Source organism: Zalophus californianus, chromosome 8 (assembly GCF_009762305.2).
Source record: "Zalophus californianus isolate mZalCal1 chromosome 8, mZalCal1.pri.v2, whole genome shotgun sequence".
Taxonomy (NCBI): Eukaryota; Metazoa; Chordata; class Mammalia; order Carnivora; family Otariidae; genus Zalophus; species Zalophus californianus.
The window spans coordinates 20,276,232-20,301,114 of record NC_045602.1 but is presented as its reverse complement, the minus strand read 5'-3'; the positions used below and the strand labels follow the sequence as shown (position 1 = coordinate 20,301,114).

At 37.4% G+C, this 24,883-nt stretch overlaps 1 protein-coding gene across 8 annotated transcripts in view; it reads right to left on the bottom strand.

Annotated features, from left to right (window-relative positions):
* NCOA1 (nuclear receptor coactivator 1) overlaps positions 1 to 24,883 on the bottom strand; it is a 246,093-nt gene that overhangs the window by 15,596 nt on the left and 205,614 nt on the right. For all 8 annotated transcript variants that reach the window (XM_027621455.2, XM_027621452.2, XM_027621454.2 and 5 more), the window contains 6 exons: positions 22,784 to 22,901; positions 21,388 to 21,556; positions 20,018 to 20,332; positions 11,148 to 11,249; positions 8,758 to 9,160; positions 1,453 to 1,627 (listed from right to left, as the gene is read on the bottom strand). In XM_027621455.2, coding sequence (XP_027477256.2) covers positions 1,453 to 1,627; positions 8,758 to 9,160; positions 11,148 to 11,249; positions 20,018 to 20,332; positions 21,388 to 21,556; positions 22,784 to 22,901 — 1,282 coding nt within the window. The remainder of the gene's footprint in view (positions 1 to 1,452; positions 1,628 to 8,757; positions 9,161 to 11,147; positions 11,250 to 20,017; positions 20,333 to 21,387; positions 21,557 to 22,783; positions 22,902 to 24,883) is intronic.

Here is a 24,883-nt window from a genome sequence, read left to right as displayed (position 1 = left end):
TGGGGAGTCATAAACATTGGGACAGGCATTTATAGCTATAAAGTAGACAGCATAACCAAGGGAGCAAGTAGATAGAATGAGCTCTGAGGCCCTCAAATGGAGCTCAGGGAGATGAGGAAGATCCAGCAGAGGACCTGAGAGACAGGATGAGAGTTACCTTTCTCAAGAGAGAAAGTTGTTCCAGAAACTAAATGAAGAAGCTTCAAGAAAGAATAAACGCTCAAATATGTCAAATGCTACCAACAATCACCGCATTTGGCATTGCAGAGGACACTGATGACCTTGACAAGAATACTTCTGGTAAAGTGGCAGGGATGAAAGCCTGACTGGTCCACAAGAGAAAGAGAATAATCGTTAAGAGTCTTTTAGGGAATTTAACTGTAAAGGGGAGCAGACCTGTCAGGAGGACTGTGTTTTTTCCAAGACACATTTAAATGCTTAGATGTAGGTATGGAGCTAGAGTTTAGCTGGATTTCATTAGGGAGCGTTTTGCTAGCAGGGCCAAGCGCAACAGAGGGAGAGCTGGGCAAGGGAGTGGAGTGTCTGTAAGGGAATAACGACAATCATGGATCGTGGAATCTAAAGTGAATTTAGAAAGCTGGGATTAGAACATATTAGGAGACTAAATTCTTCTTGCATGTTATATAGACAGTTCATTTCTACCTAATTTACACACGGTCCTCACTGAGAGCTACACAGTTCTCTAACGGGAAGATTTCCTCTCACCTTTCAGTGAACTTTAGGAGAATATGGTCTTAAGTTTTCAACTTTAACTGCCTTACTTATTATGTTGTCAGATCAAACGGCTTCCCTGTCATTAGAACCAAGACACAACCTAATTAAAAGCCTTATAAAACTCAAGTGAAGTGTGAAAAGTTCAGCAGCCAGGATTTGGGGGGAAAATGACATTAGTGAGATAATTCTAAGCAGAATGGGCAAGATGAGGCCACCAAAAATCTAGAGATTCAAAAAGCTGGCTGAGGCAGAACAGCCTGAGAAGTCTCAAAACCTTTGCTGTTGCTTTCAAACATGCTGTTAAGGCTCTAGTGAATTCTGATATTTAGCCATTCTTGCTTTAAATTTTTAGGATTTTTAAGTGTGTTTATAAAGAACACTTTTTTTTTTTTTTTAAGTACCCATTTCTATATCTGTCCCAGGGAAGCTCTGCTACACACAGGAGTTGATCAAGTTCTTCAGATATGCTGGCGGTGGGATGGGAAGGTTGGGAGCCACTAGATCACTTTCCTGCGCTGTAAACATACATATTTACCTTAAAAATAACTTGAAACTTAAAGGATTTAGAAGTCATTATTTCTCTTTGCTATCACATAAAATTCAGTTCCATCAACTTGCAAATGGCAGTAGCCAATACTATTCTATTTTGATTGTGAAGGCATGACTGTTCTATGTGCTGCAGGGATCAGGGATGCTCATATATAAAAACTTACTTACTTGTTGTTTCCCATTGCACCTTGCTGCCAGGCCTTCATGTCTGGTGACTGGTACCCAGAAGAAGGTGGAGTTGGCTGGAGCAGAGAGCTCTGAGGAGGAGGAATTGGCATCGGCACCATGGAGCTCCCCGGGCTCAGAGATGGAGCAAAGTTGGCCTCACCTTGGGGAACCATTCCTGCAAATTGACACAAATTAATTTATGTGAATACACTATAAATGTATTAATCCCATAAAAGAGAACCCCCCCACCCCCACAAGGATCTGTCATAATATAGTTAGAAATAGCCTATTCAACAGAGTAGGGAAAACATTTCAGTCTCTTCAAAATAAGGCAGGAAATTTCAGTATAAACAGAGAAGTAAACATATAAAGTAAGTTTGGAAGAATGCCTTCTATTCATTAACATATTGATTTGGGCACCAGGATTATGTATAATTTTTTTTCTATTCTTTTTGCTTACATGGATTTTTAAGTGTAAAAAACATACATGAACATATACAACAGATTACTCGCATCATAAAATAAGTTAGAAAAAGGCAAGACAAACACCTATGTGAAATGAAAATTGAGAAGAGTTTTGTTGTCCATGCCTCAGTCATCTCTGTGGGTTCTTCTTTCTTTCCCTGTCCTTTTTCTTTAAGCTTTACTGAGATATCATCTACACAGCCTCAAATTCACCCACCGAACTGTACAACTCAATGATTTTTTAGTCCATTTATAGAGCTGTGCTCTAAATTAGCACAGTGCAGTTTGGGCATTTCCATCCCCCTCATGTCTCCCTGTGCTTGTCTGCAGTCAATTCTCTCTCCTACCCCTAGCCTCAGGCGACCACGGATCTGCTTTCTGTCTCCATAAGTGTGCCTTTTGGTGGCAATTTCATATAAATGTAATCATATAAAATCTTTTGGGTCTGGCTTCTTTCACTTAATGTTTCTGAGGTTTGACCAATCTGTAGCATTTATTGGTAGTTTGTTCCTTTCTATGCAGGATGATGCTTATTAGCAGCTATTGATATAATTGTGTTAAAAATCAACTGGCCATAATATTAACAATTTGCTTCTGGATTTTTAGGTTGTTGCAGTTGTCCGTATGTCCACACCTGTACTAATACTATATTGTCTTGATTGATGTGACTTTGTGGTAATTTTTGAAATGATAGTCATCCAAATTGGCTTTTCTTTTTCAAAACTGTCTTGGCTACAGTTCTTTTTTTTTTGCATTTCCATATAAATTTCCATATAAATTTTTGCATTTCCATATAAGTTTTAGGAGAAGCTTGTCAATTTCTCCAAAAAGCACACTGACGTTTTGATTGCTTTGAATTATAAGATCAATTTGGAGTAAGTCTGCCATCTTTTCAGTCTTTTTCTGATTTTGTTTTGTACAGTGTCTACTGTTTTATCTTCAAGTTCACCAATTTTTTCTTTTGTAATGTCTAATCTCCTTCTTATCCCATCTAGTATATTTTTCATCTCAGACATTATAGTTTTTGTCTCCAGAAGTTTGATTTTGGTTTTATTTATGTTGTCCTTGACTTTGCTTAATATGTTCAAGCTTTCCTCTAGCTTTTTGAACATACGGAATAAATGTACAATTTTTAATTGTCTCAATGTCCCATCTACTCATTTTATCATTTGTGTGATTTCTGGGTTGTTTTTAATGACAGTTTTCTCCTCATTATTGGTTTTATTATCCTGCATCTCTGCATGCCTGGTAATTAAAAAGACCAGATCCCAGACCTTGTGAATTATACCTTGTTAGGTGCTGGATTTTTAAAAGTCCTTAAAAAAAAAAAAAAAATATATATATATATACATATATATATATGTAAAATATATATATATTTATAAATATAAATTATATATATACTTTTTTTTTTTGAAAGGGAGAGAGTGAGTGTGTGTGAAAGGGGGTGGCAGAGCAGAGGAAAAGGGAGAGACAGAGTCTTAAGCAGGCCCCACATCCAGAGTGGAGCCTGATACAGGGCTCGATGCAGGGATCAATCTCACAGTCCTGAGATCATGACCTGAGCTGGAATCAAGAGTTGGATGCTTAACTGACTGAGCCACCCAGATACCCCTAAAAGGCCTTTAAATATTTTCAACCTTTGTCTGAGTTGGTTACATGGAGACAGTTTAATTCTTTTGGGTCTTGTACCTTAAGAGGCAAGAGCAAAGTTTAGGGCTTATTTTGGCTGCTACTGAGACAAAACTCTTCTGAGTATTTTACTTGACACCCCATGAATCATGAGGTTTTCTATTCTGGCTGGTGGGAAGAGAAACTGGCCCTGTGCGAACTTTGCAGATTGTTTCCTGTTATCTTTCCAGGTGGTTTTCCCTGCCTTCCCGCGCACACACACACACACACACACACACACACACACACACACACACACACACCCTGAGTGGGACCCTGTGCACATCCCTGCAGTTCCTTGTGGCTCTCTCTCTTCTCTGGTCCTGTGCCCTGAGACCTCAAGTTGCCTTGGCTTTTCTGGACTCCCAGCTCCATGGGCTCAACTGAGGGAAACCACTGGTTCGTTTTGGACTCCCTCTCCATGCAGCATGGTCTGGATAATTTCGAAAACTATAGTTCAATGTACTTTGATTTTTTTTGTTTGTTTCAAATGGGAAAATAAATCTGGTTCCTGTTACTCCAACTTAGCCAAAAGTGGAAGTCCTAACAGTTTAAAAGAGTAAAAATGGATTTCTTTTTTATCACTTCTGTTCTGCTAGCACTTTGTATTTTTCTTTTTTTTTCCTGACAAAATACATTTCATAGTTAAATACTTTTGAGGTACAGAAAGCTATAAAGGTGTAGAAAAGAAGAATGCCATAATTTGATTACCCATAATTTAGTATAATTCCTTTAAATTCTTTATAAAATCTTATGCAATTTTGTGACCTGCTTCTTTCTCTTATGATTATATCATAAGCATGTCTCTATGTCCTTAATGTCTTTCTATAAATATAATTGCATATTCTATGTTTTGCTATTGTTATTATGACTTTTCTCTTTTTGTTTGGTTAATATGGCTGGAGATGTAGTTAATTTATTCACTTTTGTCTTCCTCGTAGGCTACAATTTTAAAAATATTTTAAATTTTCTGTGAAAGTTGAGCCAACTGTAAACCTCCTAGGTTTTTCTTTCATTAAATGTTTAACCACTTTTTTTTCTTGGTAAAGAGTATATAAATAAAGCTGCGTATTTTCTCTCTGCTGCTTCCTCCATCTGTAATTTAATCCCTAATAATTTTGACATAGAATATGTAGAGAAGTTATTTTTTTCATTTATGACTCTAGAAGATGGGTTCCCCCCATCTTCTTCATTTATACATTGACTATCTTTGCATACACTCTAAATTTTAACTATTTTGGTTGTGATCTTTGAAAAAATACTTGTCTGTTCCTAATGCATTTTTAACCTTGTTAATTTCTTTCAGAAAAATATGTATGTGAGGGCAGAAAAGATACTTACATATTCTGGACATTTTTCTGTGGAATCAAAGTTAAACAATAAATAAAAGATTGCAAGTGTATCAGCAGAGTTTTTGACATTTCTTTCTGGACTCATCTCACATTCTAACTGTTTTCCTTATCAGATGACCTAGTTTTAGTAGAAAGAATCAGCTTGTGAATAATGAATTGGAGGGGTAGTCGGAGTTCCGGTTCGGGTTCTGCCACCACACTGGACCTTGGATTCCTTGGACCAGACAATCTAGTTTCTTCCAGTTTAAAATTTCTACAATTCTATCTTTGCCTAGACTATGCTAAGCCTCCCTGCTGGACCATAAATAGCATCACAGCCATTTGGCAGCAGCAACCAGAACCGGGATGCATCCTTCCATTCATTTACTTCTCCAAAGATTCATTGAGCATCTACACTCCCTGCCAGACCACTGTGCTGAGCAACTAAGAAACTAAAAAGGTCAGACTTTGCTCAGTCAAGAAACTTGCTATTTAAAAAGTAAGGCATATAGGTGAACAAGTGTCTGTAAGACAGGGTGGTAAGTGCTTATGATTGGGAGTGGTCAGGGAAGGCTTCCCTGAGGAGACATTTCTGAGAGGAGTGAGGAACAGGAAGGAGGCAGGTGAATGAAGGATATTGGTTTGAGACACCGGATACAGGATTACAAGGCTTTGTAAGAAAAGAGAGCAAGGAATATATTCTTTCTTAGATCTTGAGAAGTTCGTTAGACAGCTGGAACACTGAGATATGGAGAGAAGGGGAGTGGAACTGATGAGTCTAACTTTGGACAAGTGGAGTTTGGGTGCTAGCGGAGAGACAATTCAAGTATGTCTGTCATCAGGCAGCTGTACACAAGAGCTGAGAGATCTGGTTAGAGATAGAGAAGAGAGTCCTTAGCACGAAGAGGTCACTGAAGCCACAGGAGGAGATGAGAGCACTTACGAGGAATGGGTAGAGTAGCACGTTTACTGTAGCTCACAGAAGAGGGCACTATGCATTGGCTTCAAGGAATTCATGAACTGGGCACAAAATTTTGTAAAAATTTCCATCATATTTCCTTTAAATATCACCTTAGTATAAAATAAATTTTATTTTATGTATTTTTTTAAAAATACAGTTTTTGTTTTAAGATTTTACCTATTTATTTGAGAGAGAGCATGAGCAGGGGCGGTGGAGGGAGGGAGTGGGGAGAGGCAGGGAGCCCAATGTGGGGCCTGATCCCAGGACCCTGAGATCATGACTAGAGCCAAAGGTAGATGCTTAACTGACTGAGCCACCCAGGCGCCCCTAAAATAAATTTTAAATGCCTAATTCTGTTCTTGTGTACTTATCATTATGGTCCGATAGTCTAGAAAAATTTTTGGTTTTCAGAAATAAAAGAAAGCATATTCTGCCATTACTATTACCTACATGTGCCTTCATTTACTTTGGGCCTCTACTAAGCTAAAGGATGCCAAAGCAAAGGACTAAAGCTAAGTTAATGAATTCAACCTTCGGTTTTCCTAACATCAATTAACACAACACACTTTTTCTGCAAAGGATCAGAGAGGAAATATTTTTGGTTTTGCAGGCCATAAGGTTTCTGGTACAATTCAACTCTGTGTATGAAGCCAACCACAGATGACAATATGTAAACTAATGAGGATGACTGTGGTACAATAAAACTTTATTTACAAAATCATGTGATGGCTTTTCTCCCCACGAAAAGAAGTCCTCACTTTCAAAGACTGAAACTTTTCCAGAACTTGAATTTGTACTCACACAAAACCTGGCCTTGAAGCTTTCTACCAGGTTGTGGATAATGTTGGAATGAGTTTATAACTTAGAGCAATGGAAGAAATTTAAAAACATTGCCTCTTTAAATGTTCTTTTGCTCTCCAGAAAACCTGACAACCTCCCCCCTATTATTTTGAAGTAGTTCATGGAGGAACTGCAAGCTCTGTCATTTCATTTCAGTTTGCAATTGGATGAAACAATTACTCTCTTTATTATACCCAGCTTCTGGGTTTTGTTTGTAGTAGGAATGCTGACTTCCATCGATGATGAATTCTTATTTGGTGAAAAGCATTTTCTGTCGATCTAAATTTGGACCAGAAGAAAAATCCAGGTACCAGATAGAGCACTTACAATGGGTAGCAACACATCCAGTTTATGTCGCCTAGAGAAGTAAGCTCCACCCACTCCTGATCTCAATCACTGTGTGTACACTGACATGGCAATAGATCAAAGCCTAGACCCACAACTCTGAAAGAAATCTTGTCAGCTTCATCGGAAATGGGGTTCTGAAGCACTGCCTTTCTAGGTGGCTTTTGTCAAGAAACGGGAGCGGGACAGGAAATTCTTTCTTGGCTTTCCAGAGAAGAGGTGTTGAAGAGCATGACTGAAAATGGGCAGAAGTACTGTTTTTATTTATCTATTTCTTAAGAGAAAAGAATCCTTGGGGAATTTACTAATGTTTGGCTTACTCATAGCTATTTCTTTTTTGCCAATGAATGAGACAAATCTTTTGATTTAAGGTTCTGTAATCAATATTCTGAATACTACTAAGATTCTATTTGCTGTCTGGGCTAAGTTGCTATTTTGGAAGAGAAATGGAGAACCAGGTAACTAAATAGGTCTTCTAATGTTGGAGGAAGTACTTCTGCAGGTTAGAATAAAGTGAAAAAGCTTTGTCAAGTTCTCTACATACAGAAGTTGTCAGACACATGAAAGTGGCCTTCAAAAGGCTCAGACAATATTGTATTAAACTATGGATTTATAATCCTTTTCTTGCCCATACAGATAGTGTCAGCGATATAAACCAGCCAAAGATGACTTCATTGTCTTGAGGACAAAGGAAGTGATGTGACATAATTTTGAGTAAAAGATCTTAAAGAATTCTGGTGCTGTCTGACACAAGTCTCCCTAGATAACTTAATTTAATAGTCAAAGGATTTTAGCACTTGTTGCCACCAGAATGAAAGTCTAAATTGATTTGGCTGTCAAAGTTGATAAGCATATTGCTATGTAAAAAAAATCTCTATGTAACCTTAGCATTTTATTTCAAGTCAAATAGCAGTCTTCTCATGGAAATTCATTTTTAGGCAGACTTATAATTTACTTTTTCTTTCATTTAGAAAATGAAGGGATTTATTTCAATTTTTTCCCCAGGAATCTGCCATTAACTTTGCATCAAAGTTTGATTAAACATCGTGGATTAATCAAATGTGTTTTATTGCCACTACCCATTAGAATCTGAAAGTGGTAGAAGTAAAATTTAAAGGGACATCATCACCTGGGACAAAGAGAATGGAAGAGAGACAATGCAAACAAAAGAATAAAAAGGAAAAACCTTCTGGAAGCCAGGAAGTTCTTGATACTGCAGAGGAAGAGCTTTCAACTTAAGCAGCTAAGAGTGCTGACACCAATGAGAAGCCCGAGACACTTTGTAAAGATGGGTTACCCCTCTATAAACTATCAAAAACCAAGTCTCCAACATAATGAAAAAACTGTATGCACATTTTGAGTTAATGTACTTCAACCCATTGTCTGAAGTGGATTTTCATAAGATTCTTACAGGGATCCATGACAGAAAGTAAGAAAGTAAGAGAATGTACCCTGCAGACAAAATGCAGAAAATTTTAGAATCAGACCAGGCCTTCTGGATCCTCTAATTGTCTTAGCTATCAGTGAGTGATAAGCCTCCAACCATTTAACCACCAGTGGCAAGAGAGGGGTCCGGAGCCCCGATCTCCTGACTCCCATAGGAGCATCCTTCCTCTTTGGCACAGCGCCCCACTGTCAGTGCACTGAAACACCGGGGCCGTTACATATGCTTATGAGGTGCAATCCTCGTACCTGATCCTGGATACTGGAAGACATTCTGCTGCATCTGAGGATTGATTCCAGTGCCAAACTGTCCTCCCATGTTTCCTGCCATGCTTCTGTTCACCATGCTGTTGCGGTTGGCCAAGGTTGACTCAGGATTTGCTGCCAGTTGTGAAAACGGGCTGGTTGAAGCAGGTGGGGTTCCTGGATTTGTACCATAGTTTGGGGGGTAGGGAAATTGCTGCGGAGCACCCTGAGGAAGACGGGGATTCCCCATTTGAACTGGCAGTCCAGATGAGGGAGGGAGGTTGTTCCCAAAGCTTTGTTGCCTCATGAGCATGGCTCTTTGCTGCTGTATTAGCTGCCTCTGTCGGTGCTGTTGGCTATACAACTCCCGCTGGCGCTGTGCCAACATTTGGGCGTTCAGGGGTGGCTGCAGAGGAGAAAACAATTCCTCACTTATTAATATTGTTATCATCACCACCTACTTTGGAAAGCTTATAGGATAAAGCCTCGTAGCTTGGGGCAACAAAATATGTAGCAATTATCACTATGACTTCAAACTTATCTGACATTAGGTTGTTAGGAGATTTTTTTTCTTTTTCATTTCCCCAAAATTGACTGTGTTTCTTAGTTCCCTTCTTTTCTCACTGAGATCATTTATTCCACTTTACTTAAATGAACAAAATGTGATTATAGTTGATTTTAACTTTCTTCATCATACTTTCCTGTATTTTCCAAATTATTTATAATGAGCATGCATTATCTTTACAATTGGAAAAACCTACAAATACCATTTGAAAAAGGAAGAATCAGAAATCTAGGATCCAAAGGCAAACACATTGTTATTTAAAAAGAAAATAGTTAGAAATAAAATAATAAACTGAAATAAATGGAACAGCTATTTAAAAAAAAGATTTATTTATTTATTTTAGAGAGAAAGCATGAGCGGGGGGAGGGGCAGAGGGGGGAGGAAAAGAGAGGGAGAGAAGCAGACTCCCCACTAAGTACGGGGCCAGACATGGGGCTCGATCCCACAACCCTGAGATCATGACCTGAGTCGGATGCTTAACCAACTGAGCTACCCGGGGGGCCCCGGAACCAACTCTTTTATAACATTGTTGCAGTAAAGACTACTCCAGGTGTTAGAGTATGTGTTTTAATAGCTGTAATACTAGGAATGACAAAAGCAGCAGTAAAATTAGGTTAAAATCACTTTTTGGTCTAACTTGTAAAGCAACATGGCATGTCAATAAAGCCTTCCTCAGAAAATTTCAATTCAGATTGAGGATCTGATCAAAGCATATAGTTCCTTTAAAATTAAACTTACCAACTAGATATAGTCCAATCTAGAAGAAACTGTGACATATGACTTTCTAATAGAAATCATCTTTACGTGAATTCCAAAAGTGGGGTCTTACTTCCTTATAACCTAATTACCCTTGCATGAGCTAATCACTGAGATTTTTAAGACATGGAAACCCAAGTAATGAATCCATGAGATGCCAATATCTGCTGCTTAACAGCAGTTTCTTTTCTTTTTTTCTTTTCTTTTCAGAGAGAGCAAGAGGGGGAGAGAAAACCAAGCAGACTCCGTGCTGATCATGGAGCCAACAGGGGGCTTGATCCCAAGACCCTGAGATCATGACCTGAGCTGAAACCAAGAGCTGGACGCTTAACTGACTGAGCCACCCAGGCACCCCCATTAACAGTAGTTTCTGTCAATATTTATCCTTTTGGTTACGGTCGGCTTCCTGTTTTTGCCCCAAATCCATCTAGATACATTTTATGGAGAAAAGTTTTGTGTGTGAGTCCTGTCTAAAATTCCTCATCTCTCAAATTTTTGTGTCCCCTTGGTTAAGAAAACATAAAAAAGCGGTTGAAGCAAAAATACTAAAGTATGTGTGGAAGTTAAGTAGGGAGTGAGTACCAGACAAGACTTAGAAGTTCTTTTTATGTTTAAAGTTTCAATGGCCTTGGGTTCATGTACAAGGACTGTTAAAATAAATAAAAAACAGAAACTGCTGATGCTCAGACTGAGGCAGAGAACACAAGGTAGTTAAGATCACTCAGCAATGTGACTGGGTTTTGATCAGGTTTCAGGTACCATGCACACAGTTTCTTATCTAGGAGTCTTATTACTGGCCCTATTCAGGGTAGCAGTAAGAATGTTCTACTGATTCATCTGGTATCTAATAGCAATGACAACAACACCAATAAAACCAAACAAAGGACTCTTGGCTCTAGATCAAATATCAGTAAGGGGTATCACAAGTTGATTATAAATTCATTCTAGAAGAAAGCTGTACTACTACCTTAAAAGATCAATTCACAGATCATTTCGGACACTCAAGTCAACACTTTAAGAAACACAGCTTGGGTTAGAGAAGTACTAACAATGTCTGGTCTTCTCACATTACCTGAGGTGTAATTTGCTGCTGCATGCCTGATCTCATATTGATGCCAACAGGAGCGTTTGCTGCAAACTGGTTCAAGATAGCTTGCCGATTTTGGTGGATCAACTAGAGAAAAATGGAACAATGAGATATCATATTTCTACATACAAACATATACTTTGGCCCTTACAGAGTAACACAAACTTTTTATTGATTACTAATAAGTTTTAGTATTACAGGTTTAGTAAGATTATTTCCTATGTTTATCTGTCAAAAGGCTGGCAATTCCTAACATTTATCAAATATTTCCTGCCTACAGAACACCAAATAGAACAGAGCATTTGAAAGCAGAATCCATACACATGGGCATATATTTATGCACATAGGTATATACATGCATACATACATATATTATACTTTTATTTTTTATTTTTTTAAGTAGGCTCTATGCCCAGTGTGGACCCCAATGTGAGGCTTGAACCCACAACCCCAAGATTAAGACCTGAGCTGCAATCAAGAGTTGGATGCTTAACTGATTGAGCCACCAGGCACCCCCATCTATCACACTTTTAAAATCATGCTAATACTTAGTTATTTCAGATAAGTACAATAATGGAGAGAAAAGAAACACCAGCCCTACAACTTAAACTACTCTGAGTATAAAAGTAGGTACATAATAGGGCACATTCTACAAAGGTCTGGAAGATTAATGGAAAAGTTGAGGTACTTCTCACTTGGAGGCTGACTGTCGGATGGGTACATATTTGGGGAAATCCAACGTGATTTCATTCGTTGGGGAGAATTATGTAAGAAACAAATGGTTTGAGAAAATAGACTATTTATTTAACTAGAAGAAGTAATTACTTTAGACCAGCATTTCCCAAATTGGTGTTCTAAAGAACACTGTTCTGCAGGATATTAATAGATGTGCCAGGAAAATAGCATGCTGTGCTGTATTAAGTATTGGAAATGATGGGTTACACAAGGTGAAACAGATTTCTTTACTGCAGTAATTCTATGAGCCTTTAATTGGCCAAAGCACACTATGGATCTTCGAGAAGGGGATATACTATGCAACTTGTTTTCACGAGCCTTTTTTTTTTCCCCCTGACACACATTAACATTATCTCCTAGAACAATTTTGTATGGAACATTAGTTTGGAAGATGCTGTCTGTATCAGGCTTAGAATTTCAGGTCATAGGCATGGCTTAGCTTCATCAGGTAACAAAACAAGCATCCTGGGAAGTGATATTTCCTGATAAACAATCTATAGGTTAAAGAATTTCTTGCTCAATCATTTGATGTGAATAAACTGTTCAGAGAGATCATAAGAATATCAATCCTATTTTGTATTTATATGGTACTTTATAATGTAAATTACTAATAAAACACATCCATATATTTTAATATATTTTATATTTTAATACATTTAGTATATTTTAATATATGAGATGCAAACTAGAAAGACTGTGAAAGTTTTATAAGAGAATCCAAATTGCTGTGAGCAGGGATTAAATCTCCCATCTCCAAACAACTCAATTCTTAATTCTGGTTTCATTAATTTTCTGACTCCCATTAGATCAGAAAACAAACTGTTTTTTGGGGAAAGGCTCATTTTACTAGAAATGTAAAAATTAAAACTTTTAGGCATTCATGGAACAGGATAGAACATTCAGAATCGCTTAAAAAAATAAAGATATGAACATTATGGTTTTAAAAGTCAAAGGGACTCCTGGGGTGCCTGGGTGGCTCAGTCAGTTAAGAGTCTGCCTTCAGCTCAGGTCCTGATCCCAGGGTCCTGGGATCAAGCCCTGTGTTGGGCTCCCTGCTCAGTGGAGAGCCTGCTTCTCCCTCTCCCTCTGCCCCTCCCCCCTGGCTCATGCTCACGCTCTTTCAAATAAATAAAATCTTTAAAAAAAAAAAAAAGATAAGTCAAAGGGACTCTTAAGTACAAAAATCTATGTACTTCTTAAATTCTACAGACCACAGACATAAGTTTAAATAAACCATTAATTTTACAAAGATTTATCAAAAAATTAAGTATATGCAAGGTAATACATGAGGTTTGAAGGCTACAGAGGTGAGCAAATCTCTGTCCTCCAGGAATTCTCTGTTGAGTGGCAGAAGCCAATACAGAAGGGCGCCACCCATGAGTGCTACCCTTGCATATCCAGAGACATCTACAAGGCACTTAGCCTAGAGCAGGAAGGCAGGGACCAAGAGTATGAGTGCACTCAATGGGACCTTGAAAGATGAGAATGCCAGGCGGCAAGAAGGATGGTAGAGTTAACTTAAGGCAGAAAGTACAGCAAGTCTAGAAACAGAAGACGAGGCAATGAGGATAGGGGAAAATACATTAATCTTAGTGATGAAGAGAAGTAACATAGCCAGGGGAGTGAGTGGGAGTTGGGTTTCTAAACTTACAGCTTTATATATTCTTTGATTGTGAGATAATGTGAGAATGAAATGGGTGGGGATGGAAGAAAGATGCTGGAGAAGTAGTAAAAATGAGAAAATAACCTTAGGATATTTAGGCTACTTTAGAAGTAGAAGAAATTATTCTAAAGCACTTTCTGTTAAAGAAAAATTGATCTATTTCTGCCCTTGAAATAATTCTTTTCATTTCCCCCTCCCCTCTCTCTGTGTACGACCTGACTAATGCTGTATACAGCTGTCTCACTCTGACCTGCCTCTTCTCTCTGATTATTAAAATGCTACTCATTATCTAGCAAGCAGGTCAAGTTCTATTCTTCCTAGGAAGTCTTCCCAAAAGGATCACCATATCCTTTAACTCCTTGGAAATCTTGACTTTTGGTCAGTGGGAGGAGAGAGAGAGGTCAGGAGTCCTCAGAGCTGGGGACATAAATTCAAAAGTCTATAAAGGCCAGGTCAAAAGGCTTGTATTCTAAAAGGAAATGTGGGGCTTGTGGCCAGTGAACAGTACAAACTCAGCCTACACATATAAAACACACATACACCCAGAGTTTGGGCTGGCTGACATTCTGTCTGTCTGAATGGAATTTTTTTCAATGCCTTATCAAGAAGTCCTTCCATAGGAAACCTAAAAGATGATTATCTAGCCTAGAGGTTCTCAACCAGGGATGATTCTGCCCCACAAGAGGAATTTAGCAATGTCTGAAGATACTTTTGGCTACACAACTTGGGGAAAGGTTGCTACTGGCATCTAATGGGTACAGGTCAGGGCTGCTGTTAAACATCATTAAATGAACGGGAAAGCCCCCTATAACTAGAATTATCTGTCCCAAAATGGCAATAGTGCCAAGACTGAAAACCCTGATTTAGCCACCGTGTAAATTCTTGACAAGGAGTTCTTTTATTTATTTTTTTATTTTTATTTTTTTAAAATGATTTTATTTTATTTGAGAGAGAGAGAGAATGAGAGAGAGAATGAGAGGGGGGAGGGTCAGAGGGAGAAGCAGACTCCCCACCGAGCAGGGAGGCCGATATGGGACTCGATCTGGGGACTCCAGGACCATGACCTGAGCCGAAGGCAGTCGCTTAACTGACCGAGCCACCCAGGTGCCCCTCTTATTTATTAAGATTTTATTTATTTATTTACGAGAGAGAGAGAGAGAGAGAGAGAGAGAGAGAGCGCATGCGTGCGTGGAGGGAGACGGTGAGAGAATCTGAGCACAGAGCCCCACATGGGGCTTGATCCCATGACTTCGAGATCATGACCTGAGCCAAAACCAAGAGCCAGATGCATAACTGACTGAGCCACCCAGGTGCCCTGACAAGGGGTTTATTTTTTTTTAATTAATTAATTAATTTAAAAAATATTTTATTTATTTGACAGAGAGAGAGAGACAGCGAGAGAGGGAACACAAGTAGGGTGAGTGGGAGAGGGAGAAGCAGGGTTCCCGCTGAGCATGGAGCCTGATGGAGGGCTCGATCCCAGGACCCTGGGATCATGACCTGAGCCAAAGGCAGCCGCTTAACTGATTGAGCCACCCAGGCACCCCAAGGGGTTTCTTTTAAAGAAGCTATTCTTCTATCAGGCAGTTTTCATTGCCAGAAATTCTAGAGGTGAAATTAGCTTCCCTGTATTTTCTGCCCTTTGATCGTAGTTCTACTTTTTGGTCACTTCTATTTTCTCTAATATATAAAAAATAATCAATAGTGGTTCTTCTACCAGATCCACACATTTCTCCAGTACTCTAACACATAACACATGTGGACTTCACTTGTTTTAAGATGGCTAAGTATATCACATTTCTTTATGTGTCTCAATGTTACTCTCTCTTTTCATAGTATTCTTTTCTTGAGAGTATGAAGACCCTGGCTGGAAAAGAAGAATACAGAACTAGAACAGAATAATTACATCTTTTATGAGCCAATCTTACATAATTTTCTACAAGCAGCAGGTCTACCCATTTTTGCTGCTGTCCTTTTCTCAAAATAGAACTTTAAGAATTCTTTATTGGTACCATGGATATATTTTTTTGAGACTTTGCTTATTTGACATGTGAGCAGACACTACACCTAAAGACTTCATTACAACTTCGTATTTCTTCTTAATCACCAGCTCCCTCCTTCATTTTTGCTGTTCTTTAAAAGTCTCAACCAATGAATCTCTATGTTTCCTAGGGTGTTTTTCCTCCCCCTGACCCCCAACTGGGGATTATTCATAACTGTATAATCAAATTTAAAATCTTAGAAATCTTTTTACTCCTTGTTTACTACATTCCAGTCAATGAGATATACTTACAGTCAAGAAATATGTTTTTAAACTGATCTTAAAATCCATTAAAAAGAAAGAAACTATGATGTAGATCTGAGTTTGCACCTTTTTTCCCCCAAATCATCAGGCACTGTCCTAAATTCCTGCCTATGAGATGCTTTATATTTCCTGTGTTTGGCAAGAGGGAAGGAGGAAGGAGAGGGTATGACCAACAAGTAAACAGATGATATCAGTCTAGCGAGGTAAGTGTATTATGAACACCATGTTATGAATCTGATGTATTCTGGATACTAATCCTTTGTCAGTTATACAGGGTTGCAAATATCTTCCCTGAGTCTATGTTTAACCTTGTTTATGTTGTCTTTTATCTTATTAAGTTTTAAATTTTAATGCAAACATCAATCTTTTCCCCTTATGCCTTTTAGGGGCCACATAAATCTTTTCATATTCACATTTAGATCACTAAAATACCTAGAATTTATTTTTGTGGACAGTATGAGATAAGGAGTCTAATTTAATTTTTCCCCCTCAAGGACAGTCCAATGTACTAGCATTTATTATACAGGCCATCCTTTCTCCACTGACTGCCACCTCTGTCTCTTATTAAATCTTTCTGTACATCTGGGTGTGTCTCTGGGTTCTCTATTACGTTCCAATTGGTAGAACTGTCTATGCCTATGCCGGTTACACGTTGTTTTAATTTCTAAAGGTTGATTTTAAATCTTGGTATCTGACAGGGCAAGTTCATTCTCATGATTCTTTAAGATTGTATTCGTGCTTCTAAAATAAAGTTAGCATTTATTTGTTAGATTTCATGTTGAGATTCTGATTGGAATTCTATTGAATTTAATTAATTTCAGAACAACTACCCTTCTTTATGATAGTCTTTCCATTCACTAATATCTTTACCTGAACCTTTTTTTGACTTTCAATTATGATTTGTAATTTTCTAAGTCTTACACATTATGAACATATTTTGAAACTGTATTTTCTAATTGGTTGTTGCTAGTGAAAAGGACTGCTATTAATTTTTATTTATTTATTTTTCCCTAGAAACACTGCTGAATTCCTCTACTGATTCTAAGTTCCCTGTAGATTCTCTTGGATTTTCTATATAAGCAGTTGTATTGTTTGCATATGATTATTTTGTTTCTTTGTCATGTTTGCTTTCTGTATTTCAAAATCACTTAATTTTTAGTGTGCCAATGATATTTTTTTTTGCACTAGTATGAACTTATTCACTTAAAATATACAAACTGCAGAAAGGGCAGACATTCTACCTCAGTTCACCAATCTGATCCAACTGTGAATTTACCTGTATAACTTTAAATAATATATTTAAACCTCAATTTCTTGATTTTATCAGGTATTTTATTGCCAGCCCACAGCCATGTACCCTTCTCTTTTTCCTCAATGAAATCACAGGATTTTTGTTCAGTTGATTATCCCAAATCACACGTCTCAAGGGGCAACCTATGTACCCTAAGCCATTCGTTGCCTGCAGTTGGTTAAGGGTGTACGTGTGACTCCATTCAGGCTAGCCAGATGTGTGAAATTTTTTAAAAAATTTTTTGGTCCTTTTTCTTTTTTTGTAGTGGTAGGGAATAGAGAAGGAGAAGAAAAGATTTCTTGGCTTTTGAAATAAAGATGGGTAGGAAAGAGTCCCCTTTCTCCTGTTAGTTTTGTTTGCATGTGATATTTGTAACCATGGGAGTCATTTTTCTAGCTGCCAAGGATTATAGAGTAAAAAGACAGAAAGAACCTAAGTCCCTGATAACATTCTGGAGCCTCTGAGGCAACACACCTTGACCTCTCTATTCATTATCATCTCATTATCTGAGTCAAAATGCTTTTTTAAAATGGTTTTACTACTCTGAATGGATCTTTTTTCTTTCCTTTTTGCTGAAAACATCTTAACTGAAATACCGACGGACACAAGCCTTGGCCAGACCTTCTCACAGAAGACTCCAAGTGGACACAGAGAAGTGGACCCACACAGAAGACTCCAAGCATTTGCAGAGTAAGAGCCACCGTGGACTGAGGGCCCCGCTGTTAGACAGAACTTACGGTCCAGAATCCAAAGAGTAGGTCTGGCTGATGAGGCTCATTAGGTAGCAGAGTACCATCTTAAACAGCAGCGTAAGCTGTTTTGTGTACTGACATATCTGGGGGCTTAAAATTTTGTATTTCTCTAATTTGATGGATATTTCCACTCTGTTGAGCTACCCCGGCCACCAAACTTTGGACATGCCTCTGTAATATTCACAGGCAGCAACAGGGAGCCACGTTCAGCTACCTGCAGCCTTATTACACGTGTATCCTTTGCATTGCTACTCTGCTTACCAGCTGCTTTAGGAGGAAATCAAAGTAAAAGCAATTTTTTCCCAAACTACGTGTGAATGATTATTTCACCCATTCACAAACCTGACCTAGACTGTTGATCTAGCATTGCTCAGTAAGCCTTTCATTTTAGTCAGCATTTATTGACTCTATCCTCTAAAATCAGAAAATCAGCACACCTAAGTTTTCCTCTACTTTTTGGGATAGCCCTGAATCACTTACTACTTGCACTGTTGTTTAACTTTCCAGGTGTGTATGCTTGGAATACCCTAAGCTGACTATAAGTTCTAAAAGTTGCCTATATCTCTTATTCTTTGTATTCCTCATAGTACCTAGCAGAGTCTCCCTAAATGTGTTGTGTGGGCACTATGTTTTGTGAACTATATGCATTTCTTATTCTTATGCTTTCTACAGAATAATGAATGACAAGTTATAACAAGAAGTAGTTTACCTTCAACTAATACTCAGAACATATTACTATTTCCTTTCTTTCTCTTTTCTTCCCTCTCTTCCCCTAATTCCTTTCTGAGTTCTTTATTCCACCCCAGCATTTTAAAAATTATTCCTTTCTTTGCTATTCTACCATTAATAATTCTTTCCTATCTCATCTTTTTTTTTCTCTCCCCCTTTCATCACCTTCTTTTTAAGTGGAACGGAAACTCATATTATTTATTGAATATAATTTCATAATAATAGATAGTATTTATTATGTGTTACTGCACGCCTGGCACTGTGCTAAGATCTTTATATGTACTAACTCATTCAATCCACATACCACCTATGAGGTAGAGGAATTATTTATTATATTTCTTTTATGGGTATAATCAGAAATCAGAGGCTTTAAAAGGGCAAATAATTTGACTGTCAAACCACCTAAGTTAAGGTTAGAACTAGGACTTGAAACTTGAGCTCTTATAACATTATAGAATATTGCCTTTCTAATATAATTTAGTTCCTTCTTTCTCTTCTTTCCTGAATTTGTAACCCTCTAGGAAATTGCTTTAAATACTTCAACGAAAATCCAAAGCAATATACACAGACGGTTAAAAAAATACAAAAAGGTTAAGAAGCAGCCACAATCTATAGCCCTGGTCCTGCTTCCCAGAGACAATACCCACCCCCTTTTTTTTTAAGTGGGCTGCAGGCCCAGTGTGGAGCCCAACACGGGGTTTGAACTCATGACCCTGAGATCAAGCCCTGAGCTGAGATTAAGAGTTGGATGCTTAACTGACTGAGCCACCCAGGCACTCCCCAGAAAGAATACTTTTAAGCATTTGCTTTTTTGGTTCTTGATGCTTATCTCTGTATTTGCTGCTTATGCAATCTTAAATATTTATGCCATTATACCCACTCATTACCTGTCATGAGAGGGAAGATTTAATTCGCCCAGCTCCCCAGATCCCCAAACTATCTTTTCCTCCATTCTCCTAATATAATAACATCACTAAGCTTCAATCACTCCAACTTCAAACAACATAAATTTCATTTTCTGTTCCAACAATCATAACAGTATCTCTTGATGCTCTACTTTATAAATTAAGCTATATATTTCTCTTTATTAATTTAATACTAATATGATGTTCATCCTAAATATTTTTTATCCCCAAAACCAAAATTAATTGCTTTTAAATTGTGAGTCTCAAAGTACTTTGTTATGAGCCAGCTGTCTTTAACTGAATGAAAATCTCCTTTATCTTATCCTCGCAGACCAAGGATGGTTTTTTGAGTTTTTCTTAAAGGTTGTGGGAACACTTCTACCTGACACCTTTATTCTAGCCACTGAGCTGTGTTAGTATGGCTCGAGTTAGCACAGGCCTTTATAAGCGCCACCTGCTAACCAGGACGACTCACCTGCTGTTGCCCCTGCAAGCGCTGCTGAAGCTGAAGCCGCAGCTGGTTGGGCGCAGCCGGAGGTCTGTTCAGAGTCTGCCGGGGTGGCATGCCCATGCCGGGTGAAAAAGCGCCTCGGGGAGGTGTCACTTGGACAGGCATAGTCCCCAATGAAGGTTTTTGCCTGACCATGCCTTGGAAAGGGCTAGAAAGATTGGCAGTAGGTGAAGGAGAAGAATAAGGCTGGGAATAAAGGTTGGGTCTTTCTTCCATCATCAAAGGTGGTGTTGCTTGTTGTGGTGGAAATCTCTCTGATAAGACATCTAATCCACCTCCCTGTTGGAAAATAAGCCAGAACATTTTACAAATAAATTACTGCCAATAAATGACATGCTTCTTTATATAATCTTGGATCTGAGAATATGTTATCTCTAGAAAATTTTATTATAAAATATTATGCTGAATTCATGAAGCTCTCTAGGAGTTTCCTACCTTAAAGGAATCACTTATGACAATTACTTCTGAAATGGAGTAACAGATTAACTGAGATGTTTAAAAATCTCAGAAAAGAGATAAAAACATGGTTAAAACACAGGCTAAAATCAATGGAATGAAGCTAAAAGGTTTGAAAAGAACTACGCTGCAAAGCCTAAGAGTCAACAAACGTTACATTTAGTAGTTTACCATGAGAAGTAGATTATTAAAGGAGGGATTAGTTAGGCATTTTTCTATCTCAAATACAGAATTCATGCTTTCCTCTTATTTGGAAAAAAATTCATAGCTGGCCTAACAGAATGCCATAGCTATGGCTTTTAACATTGATAACTATTATTCACTGTAAAAAATCTAATTTAAATTGTGACCTGGTGTGTGTGTGCACGTGCGCGCACATGCACATGTGTTACATAACTGCAAGGGAAGTTTTATGAAACGTAACTTCCCCTTCTTCTGGGCTATGCATTCTGATATATTCTACTACTTAAAAAAATATGGGTCATGAGGCAATAAACTGATTTTTCAACCTCACGGTTTGAAAAAATACCTGGAATTTGGAGTATCATGGAATATACAGGTTGACGTCTAGCACAAATGAAAGATAAATTAAGTCCTAGAATAAGAAGTGATGATATAAATCTGGATTCTGTTCTTGTGGGAGCCTCTAAGATTCTGGTCCATAGTGAAAGGCTAAGACTTTCTAATTCTAACTATTTCTAATTATTATGACATTTTTGTTTAAAAAAACTCATTATTTAGCTATATTTAATAACTTTCATAAGAGTAAGTTATAAAACTACTTAAACGCAGTGAGAATATTGAAAAATCTTGCTTAAAAATAATTTTCTAGCTTCTCAGGATTGTATCATTTTAATAATGCCAATTTTAATAAATACCTGGACGAGTTTGTCAATTCCCAGAGCTCTATCTAGTTCAGCTAGCTCAGTTTCATCTTTGCCGCTGAGGAAGGACACTAGCTGTTCAAGAAGAGCCTTCTCATCATTTCTTCCTTCTACTGTTGTTGGTGGACAGAGAAGCTCATCTAATTGTGAACTAATACACTGGCTAAAGGAATCAAAAGATAAAAGAGTTTAAGACTGATATAGCAAATAAGTTTTCAATCCCAATAACACAAATATATATATATATATATGATACACACATATATGCAAATCTTGTTCTAGAAAATTCTCTGTTGAGATGCTTTTTCAACCAATTCTCACACAATGAAATGTTCTATACTTATGTGCAGAAGTATAAATGTTCTGTATGTAGCTTGAATATATTCTCACTGTTTTGTCAATCACTGAAATTTGCTTCCATATTCTTCCTCTTAGCTTATAGAAACAGCTTGAAAAATTAAACATAGTTAAGAAAGGGAAAAGAATTCTTGATGAAAGTCAAAAACAAAAATCAATCAAAATCTCAGGGAAAAAAACCATCTAGCCTGTAGTAAGATTTATTCTATTTATACTTAACTTTCAAAGATGATCAAATTGTACTGATAACATAACATGATTACCACTTACAAAAGAAATCAAACTAGGAAAATGAAACATGCTCAGTGTTAAGCAACAACAACAACAAAAAACTGTTGCTTACATGAAGGAAATACACAGTCTAATCCAACTGATATCAACTGATGCATAAAAATCAGAAATATATAGAAAATCATACTAGTCATACAAATATAAGGAACCTTCTTTGGAGAAGGTAAGTGGGAATACAGTTCAGAGGTAAAGCTCTAAACCATACTCGACACTGTCTAGTCATCCTTTGGTTGCTATGCATGAGATGTACTGTAATGTTTTGGAATGGAGCTACTTATGTCAATTAAGAAATTAAATTCTAATCAAGATGGGACACTTAGTAGATGTAAAAAGTACTTTCCTTTCTTATACCATCTTGCCTCAAAGAGAAACACTGGACAAAATATACAACAAAAAGCTCAAGAGCTTTTATAATAATTGTTATACTGAGCTCAATTCATTTACAGGTCTCAGAAATTTTATAGTAATCAATTAAAGCAAAGCAAGAGATGAAAAAGAAAACAATTGCTGCATATTACATCAATCTTTTGGTAATTACAATACATACTAGCCTTGCAGTCACACAGTAAATTAATCTGTTTAATGTGGTATCTTCCTCCATCCCCCTTTTTTTCATTAAACATTCACTTCTACTACTATCTCACAAAATACCAATGTAGGCTGGAATCCTGTTTGGGAAAATAGTTCTTTGTTGTATAAGTTGATATCTGATATTTTATAAAATAGGAAATGTATTACTCACTCTTCTGGTTTATTCTGATTTACAGCAGTCACTGTATTATTTGCCCATGGAATCTGATCACCTGTTCCTGGCTGTCCAAATTGGTTATCAATTGCTTCCAATTCCAGCTCCGGCAATCCTGATTACATAAGAAAAGGTAAGAAGTCAGTATCATAGTGGAAGATAAAATGACCGTATTTTTCAGAAGAATATATTGTATAGGAGAGTGAGATTTCCCCTATAAAATATACAAAGGTCCCTTATTCAGAACTTAAACTGTCTAGAATGTGGCCACATCATAATCAGTGAGAAAGTTAAGAAAAAGTTCTCTGAACCAAAGACAATTTGATGTAAAAAAAAAAGTTTGCACACAAGTTGATGTCACCATAAGAAGAATCACTCAGAACTTTGTCAGAAATTATTTATTTCTTTTTTATGTTTATGTTTTAGATCTTATTTTTGAGTAATCTCTATACCCAACGTGGGGCTCGAACTCACAACCCTGAGATCAAGAGTCACATGCTCTGCTGAAGGAGCCAGCCAAGTGCCGCCAGAAATGATTTCTTTTAAAGACAATTATAACAATTTTGGTTAACTGCTTTTTCAGTCTGTAGGACATTAGAATCTGCTCTAGGTGGGGATAGGGTTATCATGGCCTGAGAGCGGCAAACACAAGATAAAATATGTTCTATAACAGCCAGGAACAGAAACTAAAGGGCACAGCAGTCGGGGGTCATTCTGAAAATGGACAAGGCTCTGTAGCTGTTAACTGAGAACACAGCTGTATAATAACAGTGTAACAACTGATGTTTATGGTGATGACAAATGCAGAGAGAGGTTTAGTTGTTTTATAATGGAAGGAAATAGTATATGCATTCTAGAAGGTTTTTGTTTAGGCATCTTTTTTTTTAAAACCTGATAATTTCTGTACTTAGACTAGGAAAAATTGTAAATAACCTAAATTCCAGAAATTTAGGGACTGATTAGGGAGCCATGGTATAGAATTTATAATGTGCCATTAAATGAAAAAGAAAAAAACCCATAAACCAAGACATTATGTTCAGAATGATTCTAGTTTTATAAATTACTTCATGTATATTAGTAGGAAAAAATTCTGAAAGGGTGTGTATATCTGTGGTCGATTTTAGGTTGTAAGATTAAGGATGACTTTTCTTTTTTTGAATTTTTATTTTCTTTTAATGCTTCTAATGGTTACCTGTAATTTCTGAAATGGATATATATTAATTAATTATTGTTATGGGCTGAACTGTATTCCCCCAAAATTCATATCCTGAAGCTCTAACTCCTAGTAGCTCAGAATGTGTCTATTTTGGAGTCAGGGTCTTCAGAGATGTGATTAAGTTACAATAGGGCTGTTAGGGTGAGCTCTAATTCAACAGGACTGGCGTTCTTACAAGAACAGGGCATTAGGACTCAGACAACACAGAATGACGACCATGAGGCCACAGCAAGGAGCCAGCCATCCACAAGACCGTGAGAGGCCTCAGAGGAAACCAAACCTGCCAACCCCAATCACCTTGGACTTCTAGCTTCCAGAACTATGAGAAAATTAATTTCTGTTGTTTAAGCCACCTGGTCTGGGGTATTTTGTTATGGCAGTCCTTAGCAAATTAATGTAATTTTTTAAAAAACAACCAAAAATGTTTTGAAGTTTTATGTTATTCTATTTTTTTCAGAGAGAGAGAGGGTGCAAGCGAGTACAGACGGCAGAGAAGGAAAGGGAGAGAGAATCTTAAGCAGGCTCCGTACCCACCACAGAGCCTGACATGGGCTTGATCTCAATACCCTGAGATCGTGACCTGAGCTGAAACCAAGAGTTGGACATTTAACGACTGAGCCACCCAGGCGCCCCGCCTTGGAGTTTTACTAGAAAACATAATCAGGTAGAATTTCTCATTCTAATGAATGGAAAATAAGTAGATTTAAGAATGCCTGAAAAAATGTGTTTAATACTAGATCATTATTAACTATAGAAAACATGTTATGTGAAAATATATTTTTATGTGAAATATACAATATACTTTTATGTGAAATATACTCAACATTTAGTATGAATGAAGTATGGGGTCCAAGTAAACACATTCATTTCTAAATGCAAAT